Source organism: Mobula hypostoma, chromosome 8 (genome assembly GCF_963921235.1).
Source record: "Mobula hypostoma chromosome 8, sMobHyp1.1, whole genome shotgun sequence".
Lineage (NCBI taxonomy): Eukaryota > Metazoa > Chordata > Chondrichthyes > Myliobatiformes > Myliobatidae > Mobula > Mobula hypostoma.
In genome coordinates, this window is record NC_086104.1 from 26,964,322 (window position 1) to 26,987,431 (window position 23,110).

General features: G+C 44.6%; 1 protein-coding gene across 1 annotated transcript in view; it reads left to right on the plus strand.

Moving 5' to 3' along the window:
- The window catches only part of LOC134351139 (WD repeat-containing protein 64-like), a 134,656-nt gene that overhangs the window by 18,341 nt on the left and 93,205 nt on the right, over positions 1 to 23,110 (plus strand). Inside the window, exon 3 of the mRNA XM_063057253.1 lies at positions 16,181 to 16,291. Coding sequence (XP_062913323.1) covers positions 16,181 to 16,291 — 111 coding nt within the window. The remainder of the gene's footprint in view (positions 1 to 16,180; positions 16,292 to 23,110) is intronic.

A 23,110-nucleotide genomic window follows, 5' to 3' on the forward strand; every position in this document is an offset into this window, starting at 1 on the left:
TATGACCATGATTGTTCGTGGCAAATTTTTCAACAGAAGTAGTTTGCCATTGCCTTCTTCTGGACAGTGTCTTTACAAGAAGGATGATCCCAGCCATTATCATTACTCTTCAGAGATTGTCTGCCTGGCATCAGTGGTTGCATAACCAGGGCTTATGATATGTGCCAGCAGCTCATATGACCAACCACCAGCTGTTCCCATGGCTTCACGTGACCTTGATCAGGGGGCTAAGTGGGTGCCACACCTTGCCTGAGGATGACCCGCAGGCTAGCAGTGGGAAGGTGTGCCTTACCCCTCCTTTGCTAGAGACGTATCTCCATACCTCCACACTCCGTTGCATTAGCTTAAATTAATATTTGCAGTGGACTTTGCAGATGTTCCAATCTGCAGCCACAGCTCACTGATAATGAAGGCTTTAATGAGTGGTTGTGTTAGTGGATGATGGGGTGTTATTCAAGCTTCAAGCTAGATGTTTTGTCTTGGAAAGTATCAAGCTTCTTGAGTGCTGCTGGATGCGTCCTCGTGCCATCGTGGGAAGTATGCCATCTTATGTATGATGAAAAGACATTGGAATGTTAGGAGTTGAGTTACTCACCACAGGATATGGGCATTGGAGAACTAAGAAGTTGCAAGAAGGGGTGGGGATGTGCCTTTTACCTGCCATCACGCACTCATGGTCACACATCTGGTCCCATGTTCCAAGTGACACAAGTTACGACAAAGCCCATAATGCAGGGAGAGATCAGAGCAATTTGTTTTGCAGTGAAAAGCAGTGGCAGTTAGTCAAAAGTACTGAATACATTAGCTTCACAAATAGCAACAATCCATGCACCTTATGGGTGAACAGCATTAATATCCCAGAGAGGAGATTATTGAATAGTGAAATATGGTTATTTATTAATGAAGAAATTGACCATAAGACATAGGAGCAGAATTAGCCCATTTGGCCCATCGAGTCTGCTCTGCCATCCCATCATGGCTGATCGATTTTTTTTTTCCTCCTCAGCCCCACTACGGCCTTCTCCCCATATCATTTGATGCAGTGTCCAATCAAGAACTTATCACGCTCTGCCTTAAATATAGCCAATGACCTGGCCTCCACAGCTGTCTGTGGTAATAAATTTCACAAATTCACCAATCTCTGTTTAAAGAAATTTCTCTGTATCTCTGATTTTAATGGATGCCCCTTTATCCTGAAGCTGTGCCCTCTTGTCCTAGACTCCCCCACCATGGGAAACATCCTTTCCACATCTACTCTGTCTAAGCCTTTTAACAATTGAAAGGTTTTCATGAGTACTGACCCAGAGCTATCAAATGTTCTTCATGTGATAACTCTTTCATTCCTGGAATCATCCTTGTGGATCTCCACTGAACCCTCTCCAATGCCAGCACATTTCTTCTCAGATGTGGAGCCCAAAACTGTTCACAATACTCAAGGTGAGGCCTTACCAGTACCTTATAAAGCCTCAACATCACATTCCTGCTCTTGTATTCTAGACCTCTTGAAAAGAATGCTAACATTGCATTTGCCTTCCTCACCACCGACACAACCTGCAAGTTAACTGTTAGGGGGTTCTGCACAAGGATTCCCAAGTCCCTTTGCATCTCAGATTTTTGGAATTTCTCCCATTTAGAAAATAGTCTGCACATTTATTTCTATTACCAAAGTGCATGACAGTGCATTTTCCAACATTGTATTTCTTTTGCTACTTTCTTGCACTTTCTCCTAATATGTCTAAGTCCTTCTGAAGCCTACCTGTTTCCACAAAACTACCTAACCCTCCACCAATCTTTATATCAGCTGCAAACTTGGCAACAAGGCCATCTATTCTATCATCTCAATCATAAAAAATCCTTTTATTCTCACTTGTAGCCTCCTACCAATCAGCCAATGCTACTAGCTTTCCTGTAATGCCATGGGCCCTTAATTTGGTAAGAAGCCTCATGTGTGGCACCTTGTCAAAAGCCTTCTGAAAGTCCAAATATTTCATAATTTAGAACATTTATTAACGTTTCATAATTCGATGGCATCAACAATGCGTGAACACTGATTGGAAAGTGACATTTCTACCAAAGTTAATTGGCCCTAGAAATGCCCAATCCAATTATCCAATTATATGATGGATGGAACTTCAGGTAAAATCTGTCTCTATCTATCCTGTCTATATATAATATAAAGAAAATCCTTAAGGTAACTGTTTTCTAATCATTGACTGTCAAGGTATACTGTATATTTTCTTAAGTCCTCTCTTTCTTTCTGTAATGGCCGCTTTATAATCCTGCATGCAGATTGGGATCATGACATCGCTCCTGAGAAATCAGGAGTTTTATGTTTTCTTTTCACTTCTGCAGTCTGTGAACACAGGGGAAGACCACCAGAAAATAAAAGCATTGCACCTACTTGTGGGTTAGCTAACTGGGGTTCTTACTTGCCAACATAATTTTGTTTGATGGGTGATTGTAATTGCTGGAGAGATTATAAAAAATCATATTGTTTTGTAATCTTTTGATCAGTTAATGTTATGGCGGGAAATGGGCTTGGTGGGGGTGGGATGGGGGGGATGGAATCTCTTCCAAATGTAGATGGTTTCATTTTGTGCTGCTTCATCCAACCTGTTTGTATGTGGGCAGTGGAATACATAGGAGGAAATTCTCAAGGAATAGCTGAAACATTCCTATTAATAATTGGGACTAGAACTTCCTGTTGGCCAGGCTCCCACTTGATGGCAATGTAATCTCCATGCTTCTAACATGGGCTCATCCACTTCCATGATGGTTTGTCTCCAGAGTTTTTGCCTCTCCTTCACCTGATATCCTCCATTTTTAGTCTCATGGTCTGAGTCGACGTTCCCCACCCTTCCCCCCCTTATTAGTCTGACCTAACATTTTTTAATGTTGTTGGTTCTGGCTTATCCAATTAGCCTGTGTTGACTTTCAATTGGATCTGGCCCAAGGCTTCAGGCAGCATTGCGTCCTTGCTCTTCCATCAAATAAGTATTTGTGTCTAATGTCACTTCAATAGTTTGTTCCAAACCCAAGCCAGTTCAAACCAGTTCCAGGAGGCTCAGGACTCTTGTCAGGCCACATACCTCAGTTCATAGTTTGCTGTCGACATAAGTCTGCAGTTTTTGGCCAATACTGCCGTTGTTGCATTTGGGATATATTGGGTATAGTGTACACTACCAAGAGATTACATTGTTGTACTTCCTTGCAAATCTAAAACAACATCATCCAAATTGTCCAACCTTTTGTAATCTACCATCTAACAGACAAGAATAGAAGTTCATGGCAAAATCTGAACTGCACTCTATTCTAAAATTGATAAATATCATATTCTTTGTGGTGTCTGGGTCATAAGGCTGAAATGGTGCGGGAATATCTTCTTTAAATAGACAACTGTGGGTGATGGAGATGAGTCCAGTTTATAATCTGCAGGACAGCAACTAATGGTTCATAAATCTGACCTCACCAGCATGACCTATATCATGAGAAAGAATATCAATATAACAGTGAGTTCATAACATGATTGCATATGCAAGATTATAATGTACAGTCATAGTGATCTTTGAAGTAAAAATTTTAACAGAAGTTTCAGCTTCCTGTAATTTAGGAAGCAATAGGGTTGAGTGGTTAATAAATCAGCCGTGATGGAATGACAGAGCAGATTCGATGAGCCGAATGGCCTAATTCTGTGCCTATGTCTTATGGAGTCTTTCAATGTTTCATTGAAGCAATCAGTCATTATTAATCTGATTATCTGTTGTCAGTTTCTGCAGACCAAAGAGTATATGTAAAGAGGAAAAAAAACTTTTCATATACCATTACCAATGGGTTAAAATAATGTCTGATTGTATTTGTTTATAATTTGGCTCATCACTGACAACGTGTTCCTGCAAAAGTCACTGGAACGATGATATGTTGCAAGACTTAATGAGTTATGTGGAATTTCTCACGGATAAGCTGTTTCGCATTCTGAGAGAGCTGCATATACTGTTGTCAATGTGACAGCTGTATTTACACTCAAGCATATTTAATGACTTCTTTCCCATTAACATTCTAATCAAAATGTTATTGGATCACAGATTTTATAAGTTGATAATAAACGATCTGTCAAAGTTAATTTCATTTCATTTCCGAATCTGACTTAACAAATTTTCATTTTTGTAAAATACATTAATCACTTCCAAGGTGATCCAATCTGTCACAGGAAATATAATGAAATTTTAATATCTTGATCACTAATAGAGATTTTTCTATAAATCTGGAGTACCTGAGGCTCTCTTTTGGTGGTGTTGACCATGGATATTGTGTCCTATCTGTCTACATGATGTGCAAGCCAGGGTACTGTGATATGGAGAAGATGCTGTTGCCCATACAGAGGCTTGCTCTCTTCACCCAGCTTAAGAATCTAAGGAATAGCAGAGATCAGTACGGTGTGGCACCAGCAGCATTACAAGAGTTGCCAGTCAGTGTTGAACTCAACTTAGCCCTGTCTTGGGAACTCCAGCACTAGATTTTTCTTTGCAGTTTTCTCCAAAGCCTTCCCCGTGAGTGGGCAACAGAAGTTTGAAATCAGAGTTTTCCTTCTAGATATGCTGTCAACCACACCTGATAAATCCCATTTGGCTGAAGCAACACACATCAAAGTTGCTGGTGAACGCAGCAGGCCAGGCAGCATCTGTAGGAAGAGGTGCAGTCGACGTTCAGGCCGAGACCCTTCGTCAGGACTAACTGAAGGAAGAGTGAGTAAGGGATTTGAAAGCTGGAGGGGGAGGGGGAGATCCAAAATGATAGGAGAAGACAGGAGGGGGAGGGATGGAGCCGAGAGCTGGACAGGTGATAGGCAAAAGGGGATACGAGAGGATCATGGGACAGGAGCTCTGGGAAGAAAGACAAGGGGGGGGACCCAGAGGATGGGCAAGAGGTATATTCAGAGGGACAGAGGGAGAAAAAAGAGAGTGAGAGAAAGAATGTGTGCATAAAAATAAGTAACAGATGGGGTACGAGGGGGAGGTGGGGCCTTAGCGGAAGTTAGAGAAGTCGATGTTCATGCCATCAGGTTGGAGGCTACCCAGACGGAACATAAGGTGTTGTTCCTCCAGCCTGAGTGTAGCTTCATCTTTACAGTAGAGGAGGCCGTGGATAGACATGTCAGAATAGGAATGGGATGTGGAATTAATATGTGTGGCCACCGGGAGATCCTGCTTTCTCTGGCGGACAGAGCGTAGATGTTCAGCAAAGCGGTCTCCCAGTCTGCGTCAGGTCTCGCCAATATATAAAAGGCCACATCGGGAGCACCGGACGCAGTATATCACCCCAGTCGACTCACAGGTGAAGTGTTGCCTCACCTGGAAGGACTGTTTGGGGCCCTGAATGGTGGTAAGGGAGGAAGTGTAAGGGAATGTGTAGCACTTGTTCCGCTTACAAGGATAAGTGCCAGGAGGGAGATCAGTGGAAAGGGATGGGGGGGACAAATGGACAAGGGAGTCACGTAGAGAGTGATCCCTGCGGAAAGCAGACTGAGGAGAGGAGGGAAAGATGTGCTTGGTGGGATCCTGTTGGAGGTGGCGGAAGTTACGGAGAATAATATGTTGGACCCGGAGGCTGGTGGGGTGGTAGGTGAGGACCAGGGGAACCCTATTCCTAGTGGGGTGGCGGGAGGATGAAGTGAGAGCAGATGTACGTGAAATGGGGGAGTGGCCACACATTTTAATTCCACATTCCATTCCCATTCTGACATGTCTATCCACGGCCTCCTCTACTGTAAAGATGAAGCCACACTCAGGTTGGAAGAACAACACCTTATATTCCGTCTGGGTAGCCTCCAACCTGATGGCATGAACATCGACTTCTCTAACTTCCGCTAAGGCCCCACCTCCCCTTCGTACCCCACCTGTTACTTATTTTTATGTCCACATTCTTTCTCTCACTCTCCTTTTTCTCCCTCTGTCCCTCTGAATATACCTCTTGACCATCCTCTGGGTCCCCCCCCCCGCTTGTCTTTCTTCCCAGACCTCCTGTCCCATGATCCTCTCATATCCCCTTTTGCCTATCACCTCTCCAGCTCTTGGCTCTATCCCTCCCCCTCCTGTCTCCTCCTATCATTTTGGATCTCCCCCTCCCCCTCCAACTTTCAAATCCCTTACTCACTCTTCCTTCAGTTAGTCCTGCCGAAGGGTCTCGGCCTGAAACGTCGACTGCACCTCTTCCTACAGATGCTGCCTGGCCTGCTGCATTCACCAGCAACTTTGATGTGTGTTGCTTGAATTTCCAGCATCTGCAGAATTCCTGTTGTTTGCCTGAAGCAACTGGTTTTAAAGCACCAGTGACCTGCCTTTGACCCTACTCCTGTCAGTAGAAATGGTTCCACTAGGCCTAGTAGCTAAGCCACAGGTGAAGGCCAAGAGAAACAAGAGAATATCTGCAAATGCAGGAAATCCAGGCAATATACACAAAATGCTGGAGGAACTCAGCAGACCAGGCAGCATCTATGGAAAAAAGTAAACAGTCAATGCTTCAGGCTGACACCCTTCATCAGGACTGGAGAAAAAAAGCTGAGAGGTCAGAGTAAAAAGTTGCGGGGAGGGCAAGAAGAAATACCAGATAGTGGGTGATAGGTGAAACTGGGAGAGGGGGAGGAGTGAAGTAAAGAGCTTGGAAGTTGACTGGTGAAAGAGATTAAGAACTGGAGAAGGGAGTATCTGATAGGAGAGGACATTAAAGAAAAGGAAGGAAGAGCACCAGTGGGAGGTGATGGGCAAGTAAGGAGATAAGTTATGAGAGGGAAATGGAAATAGGGAATGATGAAGGGGGGCTGCAGTTTCCAGAAATTTGAGAAATCGATGTTCATCCCTTCAGGTTGGAGGCTATGCAGACGGAATATAAGGTTTTGTTCCTCCAACCTGGGTGTGGCCTCATCGTGACAGTAGAGGAGCCCATGGACTAACATGTCGAAATGGGAATGGGAAGTAGAATTAAAATGGATGGCTACTAGGAGATCTTGCCTTTTCTGGCGGACGGAGCAGTCTCCCAATCTATGTCTGGCCTCACCGATATACAGGAGGCCACACTCAGGAGTGCTGGATACAGTAGATGACCCCAACAGACTCATAGGTGAAGTGTCGCCTCACCTGGAAGGACTGTATGGGGCTCTGAATGGTAGTGAGGGAGGAGGTGTAGGGGCAGATGTAGCACTTGTTCCACTTGTAAAAATAAGTTCCAAGAGGGAGATAAGTGGGGTGGGACAAATGGACAAGGGAATCGCGTTGGGAGTGACCACAGTGGAAAGCAGATAGTAGGGGTGGGGAGGGAGAGGAAAAATGTGTTTAGAGGTTGGATCCCGTTGGAGATGGCAAAAGTTACAGAGAAGTATATGCTGGACACGAATGCTGGTGGGGTGGTTGGTGAAGGTCAGGAGCTGAATTTTGTTGTCAGAGGCCATTTGAGATGAATGCCATTGGCAGCATTTAACAGTTCGTGGGAATTTATCTGCAATACTTACCCTATCTATGATAACCGAAAGAAATCAGTTTAGAATATGATCATATAATCTGGAGTATTATAATATCTAAATTGAAGAAATTCACAATTGCTGTCAAAATCTGTCAAAGTTCATAGCCTAATTTTGTTCATTTTTATGTATTCATTTATGGATATGGAATCACATATTTATTTCCTAACCTCAACTTTACCTGAGACGATAGAGATGAGCTGCGTTTTTGATGTTTCATGGGTATTGTGATATTACTGCTAAGATGTTAACAGGTAGTGTTCTGGAGTTTAAACCCATCAATGATAAAGGAGCAATAATATTTATCAAGTCATGAAGGGAATATGCTTTGAGATGTTTCATTGTTTCAATTCCTGTTGTCCTTTTTGATTAGAGAGATCATATTCAAAGATTGTGCATTTTGTGGATGGGGCTTATTTTCTGACACATGAATCAAACTCTAACCCAACCAATACAAATACAGTGAAAGTCAACAGAAAGAATTTGACAATATACCAGAATTCTGAATGAAAAAAATATGAAAGATGTGTAATTCAATGACCGCATTGTGAAGGAGTCATTGGTAACTGCAAGTACGTTTGTAGATTGAAAGTACATCTGCATGGTGTCCATAATCCAAAAGAAAAATAAAACTGACTTGAATGACTAGAATGCTATTGGTTAATTTTCCATACAATATCCTGCAAATATTGCACATCTGGAAATAAATTAAAAATGCTGCAATGTTTCATAAGGCCTTAAGAAATAGGAACAGAATTAGGCCACTTGGCCCATTAAGTCTGCTCTGCTATTTCATCTTGGCTGATCCATTTTCCTTCTCAACCCCATTCTCCTGCATTCTCCCCATAACTTTTGAAGCCCTAACTAATAAAGAACCTATCAACTTCTGCCTTAAATGTATTCAATAACTTGGCCTCCACAGCTGCCGGTGGCAATGAATTTCACAGATTCACCACCCTCCAGCTGAAGAAATTTCTCCTCATCTGTGTTTTAAACGGGCGTCTCTCAATTCTGAGGCTGTGCCCTCTGGTCCTAGAGGGACATCCACTCTATCTAGGTCTTTCAACAATTGATAGGTTTCAATGAGATCCCCCTCATTCATCTTAATTCCAGCAAATACCAGTCGAAAGCCATCAAACGCTCCTCAAACGATAACCATATCCTTTCCAGAATCTTTCTTGTAAACCTCCTCTGAACCCTCTCCAATGTCAGCGCATCATTTCTTAGATATGGTGACCAAAACTACTCTCACTATTTCAAGTGAGGCTTCACTAGTACTATATAAAGCATTACGTTCTTGCTCTTACATCTTAGTCTTCTCAAAATGAATGCTATAGTTGCATTTGCCTTTCTCACTACCAACTCAGCCTGCAAGTTAACGATAGGGAATCCTGCCCGAGTACTCCCAAATCCCTTTGTACCTCAGATTTTTGAATTTTCTGCCTGTTTAGAAAATAGTATGTGCTTTTGTTCCTTCTACCAATGCTCATGACCATACACTTCTGGACATTGTATTCCATCTGCCACTTCCTTGCCCATTTTTCTAATCTGTCTACGTCCCTCTGCAGCCTCCCTGCTTCCTTTACACTACCTGCGTCTTCCCCCTTTCTTTGTATGATCTGCAAACTGGGCCACAAAGCCATCAATTTTGTCATCCAAATCATTGACATACAACGAGAAAAGAAGCAGTCCAAACAGCGATGGCTGTGAAACATCACTAGGCCCCAGCAGCCAACCAGATAGTACTCCCTTTATTCCCTCTCTTTGTCTCCTGCCATTCAGCCAGTGCTCTATCCATGTTAGTATCTTTCCTGTAATAACATGAGCTCTTAACTTGTTAAGCAGTCTCCTGTGTTGCACCTTATCAAAGGTTTTCTGATAATCAAAGTACACAGCATCAACCAATTCTCCTTTGTCTATTCTGCTTTTTATTTCTTTAAAGAATTGAAACAGATTTGTCAGGCAAGATTTTCACTTGAGGAAACCATGCTGTCTGCAGCCAATTTTATCATGTGCCTCCAAGTACCCTGAGGCCTCATCGTTAACAATTAACTCCAAAATTTTTGTGACTACTGAAGTCAGACTAACTGGCCTATAATTTCCTTTCTTCTGCCTCTCTCCCTTCTTGAAGAGTGGGGTGACATTCACAATTTTCCAGTCTTCCTCAAGGGAAAATCTTGCCTAATAAATCTGTTGGAATTCTTTGAAGAAATAACAATCAGGATAAACAAAGGAGAATTGTTTAATGTTGTGTATTTGGATTTTCGTAAGATCTTTGACAAGGAGCTACACATGAGGCTACATAACAAGCTATGAGCTCATGGTATTAACAGGAAAGATTCTAGCATGGAAAACACAGAGGCTTATTGGCAGGAGGCAAAGAATGGGAATAAAGGGAGCCTTTTCTGGCTGGCTGCCAGTGACTAGTGGTGTTCCACACGGGTCTATATTGGGACTGATTATTTTTACGTTACATGTCAATGGTTTAGATGACGGAATTGATGGCTTTGCTGCAAAGCTTGCAGACAATAGCAAGATAGGTGGAGTGGCAGATAGATTTGAGGAAGTTGAGAGGCTACAGAAGGACTTAGACAGATTAGGAGAATGGGCAGATACACTGGAGATGGAATACAATGTTGGGAAGTGTATGGTCATGCACTCTGGTAGAAGAAATGAAAGGGTTGACTATTTTTTAAGTGGAGAGAAAATACAAAAACCTGAGGTGCAAATAGACTTTGGAATCTTTGTTCATGATTCTTTAAATGTTAATTTGCAGGTTGAGTCTGTGGTGAGGAAGGCAAATACAATGTTAGCATTCATTTCAAGAGGACTAGAATATAAAAGCAAGGATGCAATGTTGAGACTTTGTAAAGCACTGCTAAGGCCTCACTTGAAGTATTGTGAACAGTTTTTGACCCCTTAGAAAGAATGTGCTGAGACTGGAGAGGGTTCAAAGGGAGTTCACGAAAATGATTCCAGGATTGAATGGCTTGTCACATGAAGAACATTTGATAGCTCTGGGCCTGTATTCACTGGAATGCAGAAGAAGGAGGGGTGACCTAATTGAAACCTATCGAATATGTTTGACCTTGGTAGAGTGGATGTGCAGAGAATGTTTCCTTTGATGGAAAAGTCTAAGAACAGAGAACACTGCCTCAGAACATAGGGGCATCCTTTCAGAATGGAGTTGAGGAGGAATTTCTTTAGTCAGAGAGTGATGAATCTGTGGAATTCTTTGCCACAGGCAGCTGTGGAGGCCAAATCTTTATGTATATTTAAGGCAGAGGTTGATAAATTCGTGATTGGTCATGCATAAAGGCATACGGAGAGAAGGCAGAAGATTGGGGCTGAGAGGAAAATTGGATCAGGCATGATGAAAAGGGGACCAGACTCGATGGTCTAAATGGTCTAATTCTGCTCCTATAATCTTACGGTCTTAAGGTCTTACCTGGAAACTGCAGCGTTGGATGGATTTGGCTTCATTATCAATAACCCTCCAATGGAACCTTCAACTGAGTCAAAGGACCCAGACTTGAGCAGTTAGGATGCAAGTTTAGGGAAAGTTGAAGAACAAGCTTAGAAGATTGATGGGGAGAATGTTCAGACTGGTAGTTTGGGTGGTGTTATGGACAGTCTGAGGGTGAGGTAGGTGTTGTAATAAGGCAGCATTATTAAACTGGCAGGATGAATTATGTTCAGGTTATGATGTGTTTCTGGTTTCTGGACACCCCTTTTTTTGTTGCTATTTTTGTGTGATTTTGATCGGAGTAGACCAGCCCTATGGCCTGTCGATAACAAAGACACAGCAGTGGGTTAGGCTGACCTGAATATGCCTGGACTCTTTTGATAACTGTGGTTTGGTGTTTTTATAGTCTGTGATTTTTGCTCTTTTTTGCCGTTTGGTCGATTTGTTCATTTTTTCAATGCATTGGGAGTTTGATTTTTTTTTGAACCAGCTTCACGATTTTCGTTGTTTCATGGCAGTCTATGGGAAGACGAATCACAGGGCTGTATACTGCGTAATACTTAGATAATAAATATACTCTGAATCTTTGAATCTTAGAAATACAGGATCAGATCATGTCTTGAGACTAGAGAAATTATAGGGAAGAGGACTGGCATGTCTGTGCTCATGACTTGGGCTATTAGGTGTCAGGGGTTCAGAAGTGAGTGTGGGTGAGTGGCGGCTGTCACTGGAAGTTGGGAGGAAAGAGAGGTATCACACACTGACCTGTCAAGCATCCAAATCTGTCACTGCACTTGGTTGAACCTGTTGTCAGGACCCACTTGAGACATCATCCCCTGAAGGAACTTTTCATGGGGAATGATAGTGGGAGAAATCTAGTTTAGGTGCAAGGGTGACTGACGCATAAAACTGCCCGGATGAATTTCACTTGCATAACACTGATGTTTGGCTGAAACATAATCTGGTGTGTTCTAGAGAAGGTGGATGTACAGAGATTGCTTCTTGGTGTGGGAGAATCTAAAACTAGAGGTGCTCATTTAAAAATAAGGATCGTCCACTTAAAAAAGAAAAAAGGTGACATATTTTGATTTTCTCTGAGCATTGTAATTCTGACCATTGAGCAGTGGTGCATCCAGACTTAAGGCAATGGAGCTTTCTTGATCAGCAAACAATGAAAGCATTTCCACAGATAAATTGAATTGTGGAGTTGAGATCACAATAATATCAAATACTTGAAAGGCAGAATGCAGTAAGTACTCACATAACAAAATTTATCAGAAAGAAAAAAATATATACTGAATGGTTTTCTGGTAGAAGTGAAGATATGACTGTCTCTGTTCACCATTTCAACAAGTGATGTGGACTCCCTGGACTCAGAAACTCTATACAAAGCAACACACACAAAATGCTGGAGGAACTCAGCAGGTCAGGCAACATCTATGAAAATGAATAAACAGTTAATGTTTTGAGTCGAGGCCCTTCTTCAGGACTGATGTTGAAGGGGGATGACACCAGGATAAAAAGGTGGGGGAAGGGAAGGAGAACAGCTAGAAGGTAATAGGTGAGGCCAGGTTGGTAGGAAAGATGAAGCTCTGGAGAGGAAGGAATCTAATAGGAGAAAGGGAAGGAGGAAGGGATCCAGGGGGAAGTAGCAGGCAGGTGAGAAGCCGTAAAAGGCCAGAATGGGGAATAGAAGGAGGGGAAAACTGGAAAGAGAAATTGATACTCATGCCATCAGGTTGGAGAATATAACATGTTGCTCCTCCACCCTAAAGGCGGCCTCATCTTGGCACAAGAGACCATGGACCAACATGTCAGAATGGGAAAAGGAATCAGAATTAAAAGGTTTGGCCACCAGAAAGTTCTGCTTTTGTCAAATGGAGAGGAGGTGCCCAATGAAGCGGTTCCCCCAATTTATGATGGGTCTCTCCAGTGTAGAGGAGGCCACATCAAGAGCACCAGACACAATAGGTGACCCCAGCACGTTCACAGGTGAAGTGTTACCTCACCTGGAAGGACCGTTTGGGGCCCTGAATGGAGGTGAGGGAGATTGGGAATGGGCAGGTGTAGCATTTAGGCTGCTTGTAGGGATAAGTGCAGAAAGGGAGATTAGTGGGGAGGGACGAATGGAAAACAGAATCATCAAGCAAGCAATCTCTATAGAAAGCGGAGAAGGCGGGGGAGGTAAAGATATGTTTAGTGGCAGTATTCCTACAAGCAGGCATTATAAGAAAATGCAAAGCAGTTATACCTCCCTATACTGCCAGTTGGGATGGACAATTGAACGTGTGGGGAATGGACAATATAGATACAGCATGAAGAGTGCTAAATTAGTTAAGGATGCAGTCTACTAATGATGTCAAAAATAGCTTGAGACACATTCTGGCAGCAGCCCTTTAATTGATGTGTTCAGTGAGATAGGAATCCCCAAACTTCAAACATTTTAAAGTTTAAATTATTAATTCCTCATCCTGGCCGCTGCAGCATTTTCTGGTTTTCTAATTCTCTCTGGTTTCTTTGGGGACACTATTTCCATTATGTTCAACACAGAAACAATGCCTGCATTACTTCATATGTTACTAATGTAGGAAGATGTTAGCTTTTTTTTAAGATCTATTGGATTACAAGCGTCGGAAAGTTCTTGCAAAATGACTTACGGATAACCAATAATTAAAATTTTAAATGTGGCAATCTGGAAATCATTTTGATTGCAGTTTCCAATTTCTTTTACAGATGAATCTTCAGACATATACCAGAACTGGTGTGAGTATCCCATTCTCCCAAATAGGTGAAATGTGACAGCTATGAGTGTAGTAAAGGTATATTGAGGACCCAAGTACAAACTCTTGAAAAAGAGAAAATTCAGGAGTACTAATAAAAGGAATGATCTCAATAACTTGCTAGATACGAGGGAATGCATCACTTCTGCTGGCAGCTCATTCCATAATCCCATGAAGAAGTTTCCCCTCATGTTTCCCCTAAACTTTCTACCTTTCACCCTTAACCCATGAGCTCCAGTTGTAGTCCTGCTCATCCTCAGTGGAAAAAGCCTGCTTGCGCTTAGCCTATCTATACCCCCATAATTTTGTATACCTCTATTAAATCTACTCTTAATCTTCTACATTCCAAGGAATGAAGTCCTATCGTGTTCAATCTTTCCATATAATTCAGGTCCTCCAGACCCAGGTTATGAGGAAATATTGAATTAGTTAGAACTTTATTCCTTGGAATGTAGAATTTGGAAGACTGAGTTCAAGAGCCACAGGTAATGTTATAAAGTTCAAAAGTTCAAAGTAAATTTATTATCAAAGTACATATATATCACTTGCTTATGAACATGCTCAGTAAATACAAAGATACAATAATAATAAATGAATAAATAAGCAATAGATATCGAGAACATGAAATGAAGAATTCTTGAATTCTTGAATTGAAGTCCATAGGTTGTGGGAACAGTTCAGTGATGGAGTGATTGAAGTTGAGAGAAGTGATCCCCTCTGGTTCAAGAGCCTGATGGTTGAAGGGTAATAACTGTTCCAGAACCTGGTCCTGTGGGTCCTCATGCTCCTGTACCTCCTTCCTGATGGCAGCAGTGAGAAGAGAGCATGGCCTAGATGGTGGGGTTTCTTGATGATGATTGTAGATGTGCTCAATGGTGGGGAGGACTATACCCATGATGGACTGGGCTGTATCCATTACTTTTTGTATGATATATATATATATATATATATATATATATAGAGAGAGAGAGAGAGAGGTTCATTAAATTTCTGTTGACATGCTAATTCTTTGCATTCTTCTGAGGAAGTAGAGGTGCTGTGTGCTTCCTTGTAATGGCACTTACGTGCTGAACACAGGACAAATCCTCTGAAATGATAATGCCAAGGTATTTAAAGTTACTGACCCCCTCCATCTCTGATTCTCCAATGAGGACAGGCTCATGAACCTCCAGTTTCCTCCTCCTGTAGTCAATAATCAGCTCCTTGGTCTTGCTGATATTGAGTTGTTGTGGCACCACTCGGCCAGAATTTCAGTCTCCCTCCTATATGCTGATTCATCACCGGCTTTCATTCAGCTGATGATGGTGGTGTCATCAGCAAACTTAAATATGGCATTGGACCTGTGGTTTGCCTCACAGTTATAAGTATAAAGTAAGTCGAGTATGGGGCTAAGCACACAGCCATGTGGTACACCTGTGTTGATGGTGATCGTGGAGGTGATATTGTTGACAATCCAAATTGACTGGGGTCTGCAAGTGAGGAAATCAAGGATCCAGTTGCACAAAGGTATTCAGGCCTAGGTGTTGGAGCTTATTGATTAGTTTTGAGGGAGTTATAGTATTGAATGCCAAGCTGTAGTTAATGAAGTGCATCCTGATATATGCATCTTCACTGCTCAGATGTTCTGGAGTTGAATGAAGCATCAATGAAGTGACATCTGCTGGCGACCTGTGATGACAATAGGCAACTTGGAGCAGATCTAAGTCACTCCTCAGGCAGGAGTTGATATGTTTCATCACCAACCTTTCAAAGCACTTCATCACAGTGGGTGTAAGTGCCTCTGGATGGTATTCATTGAGTTTGATAAAACGCTGGTTAGACCACACTTGGAGTATTGTGTTTAGTTCTGCTTGCCTCATTGTAAGAAGACTATGAAAGCTTGGTTGAGGGTGCAGAGGAGATTTACCACGATGCTCCCTGGACTGGCGAATACGTCTTATGAGGAAAGGTTGTGCAAGCTAGGGCTTTTCTCTTTGGAGAGAAGGAAATTGAAAAGCAATAAACAAAGGAATGTAAAATTATGAAAGCCAAAGACAGAGTGTGGAACCAGTGCTTCTTTTCATTGGACAGCAATGGTGAACACCATTTAGAGGAGGTTTTGGAAGTAGATTTTTTACACAGAGAGTGATAGGTTGCTGGATTGCACTGCCAGGGATAGAGATAGAAACTGATAGCACTATACCAGGAGCTGTTAGAGACACTTAGATATTCATGAGGATGAGTAAAGTGGAGGGTAAATGGCAGTTTAAGAGGGAAGGGTTGGATTGATTGGGGAGTAGTTTTTTACAGGACAGTAAAACGTCATGGGCCGAAGGGATCTGTATTACGCAGTCCTCTTCTATGTTCACAGGAGTGACAAACATTATGCAAAATCTTGTTAATCATTGTTTATAGTTGTGTTAATTAACTATTACTTTTACCTAGGATACTTCCCCAGTGTCTGGCTGTGATTACCTTAGCCAGTTAAAACGAATCGTAACAGTCACTGAAAAGAGTGTTATTGTCTGGGATCATAAACCAAAGAGTAAAAATCAGGTAAATCTGCTTATCTTGCCCTCCGGAAATTAGATACTGGAAATGTTCTCGGAAATTACAGCTCTTCATGGTATTGTGAAAACTTTATTAAACAAAGATGTGATTTATCCAAATATCCTTGCATTTATGCTAACTGCAATCACAATCATTCATTCCATCATCTGACGACTTCTTCCTGATCTTTTCCCAGTATTTTAGATTTTTCTTTTGAAAAGTTTGTCCCTTTTTCACACTAGTTGAGAGTCTTTAGAGATAAAGTGTACAGGATGATTCTCAACATTCTAAAAGCAAAAAAGAATAGATATTGGAAATGTAAACTGATAATATCAGTTTAAGATATTGTCTTTTTCCTTCTCTGTGCACCACTTTTATTTCATATTGTCATTATTTTGGGAAAAATGTGTAAACATAAGAACAAGCCAGCTCTTAGATTTCTTATCTTCAGCTAACAGCGAGGGAAAACGGGAACCTGTTGAACTGATGGCAGGAAAGTTTAATAGGCTTGCAAATCATAAAGGCATAAAGCAATTTCTGCAATTATAGAATCATAAAGTGCAAAAGCAGAGAATCAGGCACTTCAGCCCATCTAGTCCTGATCTTCTGACCTGATATTCTACCAAGTCCATTTACTGCACCTAGACCATATCCATAAGACTATAGGACAGAGGAGAAGAATTAGGCCACTTGGCCGACTGAGGCTGCTCCAGCATTGCATCATGACTGATTTATTATCCCGATTCTCTTGCCTTCTCCCCATCACCTTTGATGCATTGACTAATCAAGAACCTATCAACCTCTGCTTTAAATATGCTCAAAGACTTGGTCTCCACAGTAGCTGTGGCAATGCGTTCCACAGATTCATCACCATCTGGCTGAAGAAATTCCTTCTCATCTCTGTCCTAAATGGATATCCCTCTATTCGGAGGAAGTGCATCTGGTCTGAGATTCCCCACTACAGGAAGTATTCTCTCCAGATCCACTCTTCATAGGCCTTTCAATATTTCATAGGTTTCAACGAGATCCTCCTTCAATCTTCTAAACTCCAGCAAGTACAGGCCCAGAGTCATCAAATACTCTTTATACGTTAAACAGTTCATTCCTGGAACCGTTCTCATGAACCTCTTCTGGACCCTCTCCAATGCCATCACATCTTTTCTTAGATAAGGGGCCCAAAACTACTCACAACACTTCAAGTGTGGTCTGACCAATGCCTGATAAAGCCACAGCATCACATCCTTGCTCTCGTATTCTAGTACAGGTTTTCCCCCACCATCCGAAGGTAGAGCGTTCCTATGAAACGGTTCATAAGCCAGAATGTCGTAAAGCGAAGAAGCAATTACCATTTATTTATATGGGAAAATTTTGTGAGCGTTCGCAGACCCAAAAATAACCTACCAAATCATGCCAAATAACACATAAAACCTAAAATAACAGTAACATATAGTAAAAGCAGGAATGATATGATAAATACACAGCCTATATAAAGTAGAAATACTTTTCCACAATCATTGCCTGAACTGTTGTCCGTAGCAAAAATCCCACGCAAGCGCTGTTGGCAAAAACACTCTCTCCAGTAACCTTTAAACTATGAAGCTGCCAAATCATACCAAATAACACGTAAAAATACACAGCTGATATAAAGTAGAAATAATGTATGTACAGTGTAGTATCACTTACAGGAATCGGGAAGACAGCTTGCCGAGCACATTGATGATGATGTGTGAGACTGAGTGGCCCCCACCCTCCGGGCAGCGAACTGATACCGATCCGCAAAGCATGCAGTGGCACAGCAGTAGCTGGGAGGCACACAGCACATCTTTAAGAAAAAAGCCGAAACAAACATGCTAATTAATTAGGTGCCGCCCGGCATGTAATTGTCGGTCCAGATCAGAGGCGATTGCTGATTGCATCGCCTCTGATCTGGGCCGACAACTACGTCCTGGGCGGCATCTAATTAATTAGCATGTTTGTTTCGGCTTTTTTCTTAAAGATGTGCTGAGTGCCTCCCGGCTACCGCTGCATTCTCCGCGAATCGGTATCTGTCCGCGGCCTGGGGGTTGGGGTGGTGGGACACTGGGGTGTCATTTCATCGTCGATCAGGGCAGGCAGCTCATCTTCTCCTATGACTGCCCACCTTGATGTTGAAGCTTGAGATTCGTCGTCTGCTGTGGCTGATATGGAAGGCTTGCTTGACTGCTGAGCCTCGCGCACTTTTCTATCATATAGTTCTTTGTAAGCATTCAAACCATCTTGCAAATATGTCCTAAAGCTACGTACCCTTTCAAAATTAAAGTTGTACTTTATCATTACTCACTCGGTTTCAACTGTTATCCTTTCCTCTTCCAATTGCATCAGCTCTTCATCTATCAGTTCTTGATCATGGGATGCCAAAACCTCTTCAACATCATCTTTGTCAACTTCCACAAGCCAAACTCACTTTGTCCTTACTTCGTTCACCACGATCAAAACGCTTAATTATGTCTAGTAGCTAAGTGTAACACCCTTACGAGCTCTTTTAGGCTTTTCCGATACCTTAAAACTCACCTTGCAAATGGCTGCTCACAGGCATGTGTTTAAGCCTTGCCGGCTAGAATGCAGTTCCGAATCCGGGGGAGAACGGCTGCTCAGGGCGTGCACTGATTTTTTTCTGCGCGCTGCCTTTCTTCATAACAGTGGAAACACCTTCTGTTAGCGAAAACAGGGAACTAATGTAGGTCTTTCGTAACAGTGAGGTTTCGTAAAGCGAACGTTCGAAAAGTGGGGGACACCTGTATTCTTGAAATGAAAACCATAAAAGCATGAGAGATAGGAGTAGAATTAGTCCATTTGGCCCATAGACTCTGCTCCCTTTTTCATCATGGCTGATCCAGTTTTCCTCTCAGCCCCAATCTCCTGCCTTCTCGCCGTATCCCTTCATGCCCTGACCAATCAAGAATCTATTAACCTCTGCCTTAAATATACATCCAAACTTGGCCTCCACAGCTGCCTGTGGCAAAGAATTCCACAGGTTCACCACTCTCTGGCTAAAGAAATTCCTCCTCATCTCCAGTCTAAAAGGACACCCTCTGTTCTGAGGCTGTGTCCTCTGGTCTTCCACTCTCCCACCACAGGAATTACCCTCTTCACATCCACTCTTTCAAGGCCTTTCACCATACGATAGGTTTCAACTAGGTCACCTCTCCTTCTTCAGAAATTTGAGTGAATACAGGTCCAGAGCCATCAAATCCTTTGAAAAGCCATTCCTTTGAAAACTTTCCAGTTTCAGCACGTCCGTTCTAAGATAAGGGGCCAAAAACTGCCCAGAATACTCCAAGTGAGGCCTCACCAGTGCTTTATATCGTCTCAAAATTGCATCCTCACTTTTATATTCTAGTCCTCTTGAAATGAATGGTAACATTGTGGCGACCCACTTTCTGGCACACACGAACCGGCTCACAACAGCGCGCGCAAGCAGAGGGAATAAGGGAGCCAGGTCATCTTCACCAGCAGGGGGAAAATCCCGCGCGCAGAAAGGGTCTGGGAATATGCATTCCCCACAGCAGTCCCGCCCCAGGGAGGGCAGGAACGGGAAGGCTTTAAAGCAGGCCGCGAAGTTTGAATAAATCTCTTTCATCGCAACTCTAACTCACCGACTCCGTGTGGTTATTCTAACGCTGTGTGTAGCACACCGCTACAATTGGTGACCCCGACGGCCCAAACGATATTTGGACCAGAGATGACCGACGCTGCATCTGTTCACGCAGTTTTGTTAAAACTGCCAAGCTTCTGGACGCTGCGACTCCAATTATGGTTCGAACAAGCAGAAGCACAATTCCACATTCGGCAGATAACCTCAGAGTCCACTCGCTACTACTACGTGCTGAGCTCACTCGACCAGGAGACTGCTGCACAAGTTGAGGAGTTTATACAGTTGCCCCCGGAGGACGGCAAATACACAGCATTCAAAGCCCTGCTCATAAGGACTTTCGGACTCTCACGGCGCGAACGAGCACACCGCTTAATGCACCTGGATGGTTTGGGAGACAAGCCGCCGTCAGCATTAATGAATGAGATGCTGGCCCTGGCTGAAGGGCACAAACCCTGCCTCATGTTTGAGCAGGCGTTCCTAGAGCAACTGCCCGAGGACATATGCCTGCTGCTGTCCGACGCAGATTTCAGCAACCCCCGGGAGGTGGCGGCCCGAGCAGATGTGCTGTGGAATGCAAGGAAGGAGAGAGGGGCGTCCGTCGCACAGATCACCAAGCCGCGTGCCCAACGACAGACCAGACCAGGCCCGGCAGCAGAGCCTACAAAACCCGGCGACGGGAGTGAGGAGTCCAACGAACAATGGTGTTTCTACCACCAGCGGTAGGCATAGAGGCCCGCCGCTGCAGACCGCCCTGCAAATTCCCGGGAAACGCCAGGGCCAGCCGCCGCTGATGGCTACGGCGGCTGGCCATCAGGACAGCCTCCTGTATGTCTGGGACAAGCAGTCGGGACGCCGCTTTTTGGTCGACACCGGAGGGGAGGTCAGCGTCTTACTCCAACGAGTTACGACACCCGCAACAGAGAACCGGGACCCACCCTGAGGGCCGCAAATGGCAGCACAATACGAACCTACGGCACCCGCACGGTGCGGCTACAGTTCAGCTCCAGCCGGTTCACATGGGACTTCACACTGGCCGCCGCGGCCCAACCACTGCTGGGGGCAGATTTTCTACGAGCCCACAGCCTGCTGGTCGACCTGCAAGGAAAGCGATTAGTCCACGCCAAGACTTTTCAAACATTCTTCCTGGGTGAAGCACAGTTGCCAGCCCTACACCTGGACTCCATCACGCTGTCGGACAACGAATTCACCAGGGTTATACGACAGTCCGACAGCCCATGGGCCTCCCCCCTTCACATGGTGCCCAAGGCAACGGGGGGCTGGAGACCATGCGGTGACTACCGCAGACTGAACGAGGCTACAACGCCAGACCGCTACCCTGTGCTGCACATTCAAAACTTTGCAGCAAACCTACACGGCGCAAGGATCCTTTCCAAGGTAGACCTCGTCCGGGGATACCATCAAATCCCTGTACATCTGGACGACATCCCCAAAACAGCACTCATCACCCCGTTCGGACTTTTCGAATTCCTCCGAATGCCGTTTAGTCTAAAGAATGCCACACAGACTTTCCAGTGGCTAATGGACGCGGTGGGACGCGACCTGGACTTTGCATTCATCTATTTGGACGACACCCTCATAGCCAGCAGTAGTCGGCAGGAGCATCTGTCCCACCTCTGCCAGCTCTACTCCCGCCTGAGCGAATTCGGCCTTACAATCAACCCAGCCAAATGCCAGTTCGGACTCGACACCATCAACTTCCTGGGCCACAGGATTACTAAAGACGGGGCAACCCCGCTGCCCGCCAAGGTAGACGCGGTCCGCAACTTCCCCCGACCCAACACAATCAAAGGCCTGCAGGAATTCGTGGGTATGGTGAATTTCTACCACTGTTTCCTCCCCTCAACAGCCCAAACCATGCGACCCCTGTTCACTCTAATGTCGGGTAAGGGCAAGGACATTACCTGGGACGAAGAGGCCGCAACCACTTTTGTTAAAACCAAAGAAGCCTTGGCAAACGCCGCGATGCTGGTGCACCCCAGAACGGATGTTCCTACTGCCCTCACGGTGGACGCATCCAACACAGCGGTCGGTGGAGTGCTGGAACAACTCATCGAGGGTCGCTGGCAACCCCTGGCATTCTTCAGCAAACACCTACGACCACCGGAACTCAAATACAGTGCTTTCGACCGGGAGCTATTGACACTATACATGGAAATCCGACATTTCAGATACTTCTTAGAAGGTAGGCCCTTCACCGCGTTCACGGACCACAAACCGCTTACCTTTGCGTTCACGAAGGTGTCCAACCCCTGGTCGTCCCGCCAGCAGCGACATCTGTCCTACATCTCCGAGTACACGACGGACATCCGGCATGTCTCTGGAAAGGACAACATCGTGGCGGACGCACTATCCAGACCTACCATACAGGCCCTGTCCCGGGGGTGGACTATGCAGCGCTGGCAGAGGCACAGCAGGCAGACGATGAGATCCCTAGTTACAGAACTGCGGTCTCCGGTTTGCAGCTCCAAGACCTCCCCGTAGGCCCAGGTGAGAGGACCCTACTATGTGATGTAGCTACCAGCCAACCCCGCCCCGTCGTCCCAGCAGCCTGGTGCCGGCGGGTTTTCGAGTCCATTCACAACTTAGCGCACCGCTCCATCAGGGCAACCGTCCGGCTGGTCGCCAACAGGTTCGTGTGGCATGGACTTCATAAGCAGGTCAGTGAATGGGCCAAAACGTACATGCAGTGCCAAACGGCCAAGGTGCAGCGGCACACCAAGGCTCCGCTGCAGCAGTTTGAACCCACCCGCCGGAGGATCGACCACATCCATGTGGATATCGTGGGGCCCCTGCCAGTGTCACGAGGAGCGCGGTACCTCCTAACTATGATAGACCGGTTCACCAGATGGCCAGAGGCAGACCCGCTCACCGACACCACCTCCGAATCCTGCGCCCAAGCACTGATCGCAACCTGGGTAGCACGCTTCGGCCCACATTACCTCCAACAGGGGCACCCAGTTCACCTCCAGCCTGTGGTCGGCTATGGCCAGCCTTTTAGCATCTCAGCTACACCACACAACTGTCTACCACCCACAGTCGAACGGACTAGTGGAGCGCTTCCACCGTCACCTGAAATCGGCTCTCATGGCCCGCCTGGAGGGGCCTAACTGGGTGGAAGAGCTTCCCTGGGTCCTGCTCGGAATCCGCACGGCGCCCAAAGAGGATCTGCA